The sequence below is a fragment of the Pecten maximus genome, unplaced genomic scaffold (genome assembly GCF_902652985.1).
Source record: "Pecten maximus unplaced genomic scaffold, xPecMax1.1, whole genome shotgun sequence".
NCBI lineage: Eukaryota > Metazoa > Mollusca > Bivalvia > Pectinida > Pectinidae > Pecten > Pecten maximus.
In genome coordinates, this window is record NW_022982710.1 from 16,834 (window position 1) to 28,561 (window position 11,728).

Genomic DNA, 11,728 nt, shown 5'->3' on the forward strand with positions numbered 1-11,728 from the left:
CGGACGGACGGAGGGACGGACCACGGACCACGGACCACGGACGCAAGGCGATTTGAATAGCCCACCATCTGATGATGGTGGGCTAAAAATGAAACTTATTTCAAACGAAATTATCTATAACAGTTCATTCATATGATATTCTCTGACAACAAGATAACAGTTTTAACAAGTAACTTGGCACAGCTACATGTACAATGTATTATCATTTTACAAATTGATATTTCATGATAAAATCAATAAAGTGGGTACCTGAATTTGTCTGAATACCAACAACCTTTGCAATCTAAATTTAAATGTTATTTAAATGAATCCAAAGATTTATTAAAATAACATTTAAAATGTTTCATTTTAAAAGCTGTTTATAATTACCTAAAACAAGTAAAATCTGGCATAGAATCTTGTTTAGGAATTATCTTGCTGATAGCAATTTAAAAACATTTCCCGTCAAATATATATATAATATGTTTTGTTATTTCCAAAGAACTATAATTTTCACAAATTTCTTTAAGATGCCTTATATATAAGGCATCTTAAAGAAATTTGTAAAAATTATAGATTTTTTAGATTTTTACAAATTTCTTTAAGATGCCTTATAAATATGGCATCTTAAAGAAATTTGTAAAAATTATAGTTCTTTGGAAATAACAAAACAGGCACAAAACTAATATCTGTAAAAATACGCCTGTCAGTACCACTTGTTGAAACTTCATACTGAATAAGATGTCCTGACCGACGAGTTAATATGATGTCACAAACTTCGTACTGAATATGATGTCCTGCCCGACGAGTTAATATGATGTCACAAACTTCATACTGAATAAGATGTCCTGACCGACGAGTTAATGTGATGTCACAAGCTTCGTAGTGAATATGATGTCCTGACCGACGAGTTAATATGATGTCACAAACTTCGTACTGAATATGATGTCCTGACCTACGAGTTAATGTGATGTCACAAGCTTCGTAGTGAATATGATGTCCTGACCGACGAGTTAATATGATGTCACAAACTTCGTAGTGAATAAGATGTCCTGACCGACAAGTTAATGTGATGTCACGAACTTCATACTGAATATGATGTCCTGACCGACAAGTTAATGTGATGTCACGAACTTCATACTGAATATGATGTCCTGACCTACGAGTTAACGTGATGTCACAAGCTTCGTAGTGAATATGATGTCCTGACCGACGAGTTAATATGATGTCACAAACTTCGTATTGAATATGATGTCCTGCCCGACGAGTTAATGTGATGTCACAAACTTCGTATTGAATATGATGTCCTGTCCAACGAGTTAATATGATGTCACAAACTTCGTACTGAATATGATGTCCTGACCGACGAGTTAATATGATGTCACAAACTTCGTACTGAATAAGATGTCCTGACCGACGAGTTAATGTGATGTCACAAACTTCGTACTGAATATGATGTCCTGCCCGACGAGTTAATATGATGTCACAAACTTCGTACTGAATATGATGTCCTGCCCGACGAGTTAATGTGATGTCACAAACTTCGTACTGAATAAGATGTCCTGACCTATAAGTTTATGTGATGTCACGTATTTTCCCCCGTTACAAACATGTGCGTAGTTAATGTGATGTCACGTATTTTCCCCTGTTACAAACATGTGCGTGGTTTTACTGGAGTTTATCATGATAGAAGTCCTGTTGGTGCCGACAACCTCGGCGAGTTTCTGGGCGTCATACGGTGTGTACAATGTAGTACAGGTACATGTGTCCTTGAGACTGTGTGAGTCCACGATCATGTTACACAACTCACTGTAATAGTGTGGATAAGTAGGCAACTCGTAGAACACGATGTGGCGGACACCACGCAACTTGAACCTGAAAAACAAAATTTGTGACTTTATTATGAAGTTTATACCGTTAATTTGAAAGTCTTTAAAAATGCATATAAAAACTAGAAAATGTCAAGACCGAAATGTCCCTTCTGTCACTTGACACCTCAAAATATCAGTAGTTCCTGAGTCCTGAGATTAATTACATTGCATCGGGAGGGACGCGGTGCGACGGACATGGGTCTCACTCCCCCCCCCCCCCCCCCCCCCCCCCCCCCTTCACGGCGGGCCATTAAAATAGCACGATGGGATAACATTTATTATCTTAAGGAGTATAAGGAGTTATAAGGAGTTTATTTTTCCAATTTTATTCTATCCTTGTTCATTGTGTACACTTGTTCTCCCCTTGGTAACATTAACACTGGGAGCCATTGTGTACACTTGTTCTCCCCTTGGTAACATTTACACTGGGAGCCATTGTGTACTTCTCTCCTTGGTAACATTTACACTGGGAGCCATTGTGTACTTCTCCCCTTGGTAACATTTACACTGGGAGCCATTGTGTACACTTGTTCTCCCCTTGGTAACATTTACACTGGGAGCCATTGTGTACACTTGTTCTCCCCTTGGTGACATTTACACTGGGAGCCATTGTGTACTTCTCCCCTCGGTAACATTTACACTGGGAGCCATTGTGTACACTTGTTCTCCCCTTGGTAACATTTACACTGGGAGCCATTGTGTACTTCTCCCCTTGGTAACATTTACACTGGGAGCCATTGTGTATACTTGTTCTCCCCTTGGTAACATTTACACTGGGAGCCATTGTGTACTTCTCCCCTTGGTAACATTTAAACTGGGAGCCATTGTGTACACTTGTTCTCCCCTTGGTGACATTTACACTGGGAGCCATTGTGTACACTTGTTCTCCCCTTGGTGACATTTACACTGGGAGCCATTGTGTACACTTGTTCTCCCCTTGGTGACATTTACACTGGGAGCCATTGTGTACACTTGTTCTCTCCTTGGTAACATTTACACTGGGATCCATTGTGTACACTTGTTCTCCCCTCGGTAACATTTACACTGGGAGCCATTGTGTACTTCTCCCCTTGGTAACATTTAAACTGGGAGCCATTGAGTACACCTGTTCTCTCCTTGGTAACATTTACACTGGGAGCCATTGAGTACACTTGTTCTCCCCTTGGTAACATTTACACTGGGAGCCATTGTGTACACTTGTTCTCTCCTTGGTAACATTTACACTGGGAGCCATTGTGTACACTTGTTCTCCCCTTGGTGACATTTACACTGGGAGCCATTGTGTACACTTGTTCTCTCCTTGGTAACATTTACACTGGGAGCCATTGTGTACACTTGTTCTCCCCTCGGTAACATTTACACTGGGAGCCATTGTGTACACTTGTTCTCCCCTTAGTAACATTAACACTGGGAGCCATTGTGTACACTTGTTCTCCCCTTGGTAACATTTACACTGGGAGCCATTGTGTACACTTGTTCTCCCCTCGGTAACATTTACACTGGGAGCCATTGTGTACACTTGTTCTCCCCTTGGTAACATTTACACTGGGAGCCATTGTGTACACTTGTTCTCCCCTCGGTAACATTTACACTGGGAGCCATTGTGTACACTTGTTCTCCCCTTGGTAACATTTACACTGGGAGCCATTGTGTACACTTGTTCTCCCCTTGGTAACATTTACACTGGGAGCCATTGTGTACTTCTCCCCTTGGTAACATTTACACTGGGAGCCATTGTGTACACTTGTTCTCTCCTTGGTAACATTTACACTGGCAGCCATTGTGTACACTTGTTCTCCCCTTGGTAACATTTACACTGGGAGCCATTGTGTACACTTGTTCTCCCCTTGGTAACATTTACACTGGGAGCCATTGTGTACTTCTCCCCTTGGTAACATTTACACTGGGAGCCATTGAGTACACTTGTTCTCCCCTTGGTAACATTTACACTGGGAGCCATTGAGTACACTTGTTCTCCCCTTGGTAACATTTACACTGGGAGCCATTGTGTACTTCTCCCCTTGGTAACATTTACACTGGGAGCCATTGTGTACACTTGTTCTCCCCTTGGTGACATTTACACTGGGAGCCATTGTGTACTTCTCTCCTTGGTAACATTTACATTGGGATCCATTGTGTACACTTGTTCTCTCCTTGGTAACATTTACACTGGGAGCCATTGTGTACACTTGTTCTCCCCTTGGTAACATTTACACTGGGAGCCATTGTGTACACTTGTTCTCCCCTTGGTAACATTTACACTGGGAGCCATTGTGTACACTTGTTCTCCCCTTGGTAACATTTACACTGGGAGCCATTGTGTACACTTGTTCTCCCCTTGGTAACATTTACACTGGGAGCCATTGTGTACACTTGTTCTCCCCTTGGTAACATTTACACTGGGAGCCATTGTGTACTTCTCCCCTTGGTAACATTTACACTGGGAGCCATTGTGTACACTTGTTCTCCCCTTGGTAACATTTACACTGGGAGCCATTGTGTACTTCTCCCCTTGGTAACATTTACACTGGGAGCCATTGTGTACACTTGTTCTCCCCTTGGTAACATTTACACTGGGAGCCATTGTGTACACTTGTTCTCCCCTTGGTAACATTTACACTGGGAGCCATTGTGTACACTTATTCTCCCCTTGGTAACATTTACACTGGGATCCATTGTGTACACTTGTTCTCTCCTTGGTAACATTTACACTGGGAGCCATTGTGTACACTTGTTCTCTCCTTGGTAATATTTACACTGGGAGCCATTGTGTACACTTGTTCTCCCCTTGGTGACATTTACACTGGGAGCCATTGTGTACTTCTCTCCTTGGTAACATTTACATTGGGATCCATTGTGTACACTTGTTCTCCCCTTGGTAACATTTACACTGGGAGCCATTGTGTACACTTGTTCTCCCCTTGGTAACATTTACACTGGGAGCCATTGTGTACACTTGTTCTCCCCTTGGTAACATTTACACTGGGAGCCATTGTGTACACTTGTTCTCCCCTTGGTAACATTTACACTGAGAGCCATTGTGTACACTTGTTCTCCCCTTGGTGACATTTACACTGGGAGCCATTGTGTACTTCTCCCCTTGGTAACATTTACACTGGGAGCCATTGTGTACACTTGTTCTCCCCTTGGTAACATTTACACTGGGAGCCATTGTGTACTTCTCCCCTTGGTAACATTTACACTGGGAGCCATTGTGTACACTTGTTCTCTCCTTGGTAACATTTACACTGGGAGCCATTGTGTACACTTGTTCTCCCCTTGGTAACATTTACACTGGGAGCCATTGTGTACACTTGTTCTCCCCTTGGTAACATTTACACTGGGAGCCATTGTGTACTTCTCCCCTTGGTAACATTTACACTGGGAGCCATTGTGTACTTCTCCCCTTGGTAACATTTACACTGGGAGCCATTGTGTACACTTGTTCTCCCCTTGGTAACATTTACACTGGGAGCCATTGTGTACACTTGTTCTCCCCTTGGTAACATTTACACTGGGAGCCATTGTGTACACTTGTTCTCCCCTTGGTGACATTTACACTGGGAGCCATTGTGTACACTTGTTCTCCCCTCGGTGACATTTACACTGGGAGCCATTGTGTACACTTGTTCTCCCCTCGGTGACATTTACACTGGGAGCCATTGTGTACTTCTCCCCTTGGTAACATTTACACTGGGAGCCATTGTGTACTTCTCCCCTTGGTAACATTTACACTGGGAGCCATTGTGTACACTTGTACAACTTTGTAACAATCTGATTTTAAAGTCAATGATGGGCAGTGTTTGCCTAATTTCTTTCAATCTTCAAGAAGGCTGATGATAATAACATTTTTTGTCACCTTCTGGCTTTACTTACCTCTTAAAGAAATGTGCTCTCTCCGTGTATAACAGAAAATGTGCATTTCCATGGAAGAAATAACTTCTCGATCGAGAGTTGTTTTTGTCACTAGAATACCTTTAAAACATAAAATGTGTTATGGATTATCACAAGACTACATTAAAGCCCAAAGTTAAATATGTTAAAGACGATATTGTAGATACTGAAAACTGCTTTAAATCAAAATATGTACTTGTTACATGGCAGAGAATTTTCACATTAACCTCGGCGGGTTTCTATTTCATTATGTATGGACTATAATGGTAAATCAGGCTAAAACAGAACTTTTTCTAATACTCACTCGCAGATCTGTGAAAAGTCCAAATCTTCTCTGACAAAGTGGTTACGAAGTCTGACAAAGTCGAAATAGGAAGGTATGAAAAGAAGAGTCTGTGCTTTCAGGGCTTCCTTCTGATGAGGCAGGATCTAGGAATACACCGATATCGTCAACACAGGAAAGGGGAGATAATTCAACATATAAATACATCTCACTAGTGATACCAATATTGTCAACACAGGAAAGGGGAGATAATTCAACATATAGATACACCTCACTAGTTAAACACACAGGAATATACCAATATCGTCAACACAGGAAAGGGGAGATAATTCAACATATAAATATACCTCACTAGTGAAACGCACAGGAATATACCAATATCTACCGAACAGGAAAGGGGAGATAATTCAATATATAAATACACGTCACTAAATTCAACCAATTAGAAACTCTCAAGTAATGTATTAGGTGCGGAACATAAATCACTAATTCAACAGAACTCATGAGAATTTTGTTATCAAAATAGTTTGACAGGTGTTGAACATCTCTGTAAAATGTAAGAAATAAAAGGTCCATTGAGTCTGGCCTACTAAATCACTGACATTAAAATGTGTTACTTTATATCAATCCTACCACTGCTAAAAAACATATTAATAAACATATAAATAATTACCTTCTTGATGAAGAATTCAAATCGGTCATCAGCTGCCGAAGCATAACTGGAAGTCTTCACTTTATGGTAGGTCTGCCGAAACAAATGATTTAAAAAAGAAATCATCTTACATTGTTATTCTTCACTTTATGGTAGGTCTGCCGAAACAAATGATTTAAAAAAGAAATCATCTTACATTGTTATTCTTCACTTTATGGTAGGTCTGCCGAAACAAATGATTTAAAAAAGAAATCATCTTACATTGTTATTCTTCACTTTATGGTAGGTCTGCCGAAACAAATGATTTAAAAAATCAAAGTACTGGAAGTACTGTAAACGAACATTATTGTTTAATGCAAAATCAGTAATCTTCTAAGTTTAAAGTCGATAAATTTACTGATATTGGTTTAGGAATTAATTGCCAATTATTTGAAATGTTTGCAGCTGTTCTGATATGATTGGACACATGCATATTTCTGTAAGGTCCTGATTGAAATTGGAAGTTTATTGATCTATCTTGGATGGATGAAAATAAGATATGTCTTCTTTCTTTCGGGAAGCCATCATCAGTTATAATACAGCCAGGACTCTGTGACCTTATTGATGCCAACTTCTAATATGCACTAAATTTAGGCTAGTTCCATCGTTAGTTTAGCATATTTCAACTTAATATGATGAAACACACATAAAGAACTACTGAAAACCAAAACCAGAGCTGCTAATCAAGGCCCGGATTAGGAATGTATCCTATTGAAACTGTACTCAAGCATGTATGGTACTTCAAAACAAAAAACTTCGACTCCTTTTGTTCAGGAATCATTTGATGTTAATAAATCTTTATATGAGAAGATATACTTCTGGTATAATTACAGCATTGTACACAATGTGATAAAGAATAACAACCATATAAAGACTGTCTTCATCAAATAATTCAGCAAACAGGAAAAGAAAACTTCAAGCTTCATTTTCAACTTCAAACTGATAAAGGTTACAGTCCATTCGATGGGATGACACATTCCCTATTTATTGTCCCTTTCCAATGTTGACCATCCAATCATAGTGAACCACACAGTTCAGCAATGTAATTGCACAAATCACATCCTTTATGTGGAGAGAACAGTTTTTGGGGTGTTATAAGATTCCATAACTGTATGCAAATTTGTGAATAATTCCATATCTTTATCTATATATATACCGTTCGTGTATATATTTACACATATCAAAATTGGAATGACACAGGAGATTTGCAAGTTTAAGTTCACCATCAGTCATGGGAGGTTTACGTAAAATGTTATATTTACCGGGGTAATTAGTAATTTTGATTATATATTTATCAAGCTCTATTCTGTACTTTCTACCAGTGCTTATATTAGAGAATGGACACAATTATATGTTCTCCAATGTCAAAATTAATCATATGTAAAATATTAGGGGTTTATTTGACCGAGACGTATTTAAAATGTTTGTAATCATTCGCCATTCGAGGCCTGATTGCTGTTATATTTGAATTACCAAAATGGACCTGAAATCAATATTTTAAAAAAGAGAATGATCTGTGACTTGAATATTTCATAAAAATAATTTAATACATCGTTTATTCACTTCATTCAGATCTTCAGACACCACATAATTTGTGAAGTCATATATAGAAATATATGAACCATTTTGTTATTGATTAATAGTTCACACAAGTAAGCACTAGATGTAAGCAGAAAGTATATGTACCGCTATCTACTGGCATGACTTTGAGTACAGTAGACTACACTCGCTTTGTGGATGTTGACAGGATAACATATATTAATTTACATACTAATTCAATTTTAGAATTGTAACTGAAATCTTGTAACAGCATGGCACAAATAGTCATCTGAACATTTGTTGTATATTGAAAACATATTTAAGGTAAATATTAACTCATTTGCTTGACTTAAATTTTCAGTTTATCAATTCATCGATTACTCTGTGTTTGAAGTATGGTGTAGTGAGAATTTCAAGTCTTGATTATGACTTGATGAAAATTCTAAATTAACAAATTATTAAAATGAATTTGTTTGAAAAATAACACAAGTTCCACAGCAATATTATATAGAGTATCAATCACAAAATATCAGAAGTTATCAAACTACAGATAACAATTAACGACTGAATATCAAATTAAGTGAATATCACAAGTATTTTTGCATTTGTTTTTAGATAATCCGGATTTCCGTCTTTAAAACAAAATACCTAGTAGACGTAGTGCATAGTAAACGTAGCCATGTAACAGCTGATTTTAATCAGATATAACTTAACATGAACTTAACACCGTCACAGAAGTTCGTCGCAATCGAAAATTTGGTCGTGAATTCGGTATTTTGCAAATTATTTCAAAATACTTTCAGGTAAAAGAAAACAAAAATTCTCGTAAAAATATCGATTTTGGGTCGAATATCGGCCATTTCGGTAATTCAACTCCAACGACAATCGGGCCGCGATTCGCAAATGAATAATTAATTTAAAATTCGGTCAAATAAACCTCTAATATTTTATATATGATACAATCAGGCATTGCAGAACATATATTTTGGTCAATCCTCTGAAAATAATGCCAATTTATATTATAATTAAGCCCGATTTTTCTTCGTTTCGGTATTTCCAAGTCTGCTTCACGTGTGGTCCGTTTCAGTAAATATTCTCGTCTTTGCCGAAATAAAAACAAGCTATATAATTGTTCATTTTAAACATGACAACAACTGCCAACCACACGTATCCAAAAATGTTATTGTTGATATCATCTGAATATTGCCGTAGTTATCTGTCACTTCGATTGTACACCCCATGCCAAAGTGAAGGAAGAATCGACCAATCAAATTGGTTTATTTTTGATTTCCGTAAATCTTGCAGTTACCTCCCTTACAACAGTAAATACGTTCCAAGTATCGCCTACAACAAGCAATCCCGTGCACATAGCAAGATATTATCATTTGCATTTGATTTATTGGGTCATTTTCGTCAAAGGAAAATGGTATATGGAAATCGATGACAATTTTAACGCTATGACCAGTCACCCTGACCACAAATGCCACCTAATTGTAAGCCTGTACATATGTACAGTTCTTTCTCGCAAACACGTACAGTAACTACAGTATAAGTATGATACAATGTATCGTCTCGTATGCCGTCATTGATATATTTCTTTCTCTAAATTATAGAAATATACACCTAGTTGATAATGATTTAACATTCTAGAATATATATATTACACATTTAAGTAAATCGCGGACAAATTTGCAGACCTATGCTATAATGTCAGCCGTTTTGGAAAGAACACAGAAGAGCAAAACTTTCTAAACATCCGGAGACGAATGCGCCTGCGCAATAGTTGTTTACATAAATATATTGACCTGGACCGGAGTTATTCGCAAAGTTCAGGTTCATTTAGTCTTTTCATTTCGCTAGAGTTATGCATTTCTCAAATCGTATACATCTTGAAAACACCTACTGAATACATTTCAACCTTTTCGGTAAAACTACTATATAAAACGAAGATGTTTTTGCAAGTAAATTATTTGAAGCGTAAGGCAATGGGGGCAGCCATATTTCATTGAAACAGACAGTAGATGGCGTATTGGTGAATGTGGCTACCATATATGGTCATATTTCTCAGTCCAGTTCTTGATCACAATAACCGAACATTAATGTTCGTTTAAAAATCATCTTACATTGTTATTTGATTTTTCAAGAGACAATTACCAATTAAATGTCTAATTGAAAACATGCAGTATTCATCTTTATAGTTCCTAGCCATTCACAGTATTACATTGTATCCAGGTATGAAAAATAATCCCAGACACAAAGTCTCCGTGGAATTAAATTGTTGGTGAACATTTTTTCCCTCCAGAGCAATGCTACTTTAAAGTTTATATTGATATTAAAACAGGTTAAACCTCCCCCTTACTGGAGAAAAGCTTTATTCCAGACCCTTATCTGTACCTGAGGGAGCTGTAAAACAATCTGACAGATTGCCCCACTGGTGTCGGGGCGTGTCACCATCACCTTGCCTGCATAATCTGTAATCTGTTAAGTCCATTTTTCTACTGTTTTTAGTTATTGAATAAAAATTAAATGTTTCGTGTGTAATTTACACTATAAAAACATGAGTGGTGGGATCATTACCAAACACTGGCTTTTTCTGTAAAATATATATTCACAAGAAAAATTCTCATATATTGTGTCAAAAGAGGATAAAAAGAATAAACTCAAACTGACACAAAGTGCCAATAAAGTGTCAAACGACAATGGGACAACGTTGGAATGTATTGAACAGGACAATGGGACAACATTGGAATGTATGGGAAAGGACAATGGGGAAAAGATTGAAATGTATGGAAAAGGACAATGGGAAAAAGGTTTGAATGTACCATATAAAAAGGATCAGCTGGTTAATATGACTACACGTCTTAAAGACTAACAGTCCCTAAAACTAGACAAAAAGCTAACAACACGGAAACCTATGACACTAGAAAAGTAACACTTTGAGAATGAAGCTGCCTCTGTAGTTCTATTAAAGTAAAGAAAAACAAGAAGCTTTAGTTTACATTAAAATCCCGACTCCCCTTCTGACAGAACATTGCATATGTTGGATTAAAATATTCTACAAATATGAAAGCTGTGACATCAAGGGAGATAATCATGTCTGGTTCAGGGTATCATTGTTTTGATTTGATATTTATGTCATTAATTATTGTCTGTTGAGAAAGGATACTGCCACAGTGTCTATTGAGGATGGCATTTATCTGAGGAGCTGCCACAGAGCTGAACATCAAAGTCTGTCTGTAAAACTTGGACCTGAAAATATTTTCACAATATGAAAATAAAACAAAGGAAGGTTAAACAAAACATTATTTTCTATCCAAAGGATAATTTCTCTTCAGTTACTTTTAGTCATAGAAACAGAAATTTTGACTGGCAATGGCAAACAGGAAGCTGCACATGTCATATGGAATAAATGAAAGTATTTGATCAGTTCCACACAAACGATAATGTGTTAGGTAAATCGGGACCTATGAC

The 11,728-nt window shown here is 37.5% G+C and overlaps 1 protein-coding gene across 2 annotated transcripts; it reads right to left on the bottom strand.

The window, feature by feature from the left end:
- Positions 1-1,076: 1,076 nt before the first annotated feature.
- On the bottom strand, positions 1,077-11,508 carry LOC117320820 (digestive organ expansion factor homolog). 2 transcript variants are annotated; one of them, XM_033875306.1, is made up of 7 exons: positions 11,424-11,508; positions 10,652-10,728; positions 6,701-6,772; positions 6,049-6,173; positions 5,727-5,825; positions 1,610-1,854; positions 1,077-1,155 (listed from the first exon to the last, which is right to left on the bottom strand). In XM_033875306.1, exons 1-6 carry the CDS (start codon positions 11,479-11,481, stop codon positions 1,611-1,613), a joined length of 675 nt encoding a protein of 224 aa, XP_033731197.1. In that variant the 5' UTR covers positions 11,482-11,508; the 3' UTR covers positions 1,077-1,155; position 1,610. The 2 variants fall into 2 exon arrangements, with proteins under 2 accessions (XP_033731197.1, XP_033731196.1); XM_033875305.1 differs by lacking the exon at positions 1,077-1,155 and having other exon boundaries at positions 1,552-1,854.
- Positions 11,509-11,728: the final 220 nt, after the last annotated feature.

Coding starts and splice junctions, on each gene's coding strand:
- LOC117320820 (XM_033875306.1), bottom strand. CDS start 11,481: ATGTTCAGCTCTGTGGCAGCTCCTCAGATAAATGCCATCCTCAATAGA. Junction 10,729..11,423: donor CCTCAATAGACACTGTGGCA/GTATCCTTTCTC, acceptor AACAGATTACAG/ATTATGCAGGCAAGGTGATG. Junction 5,826..6,048: donor GACTTTTCACAGATCTGCGA/GTGAGTATTAGA, acceptor TATGTTTTAAAG/GTATTCTAGTGACAAAAACA.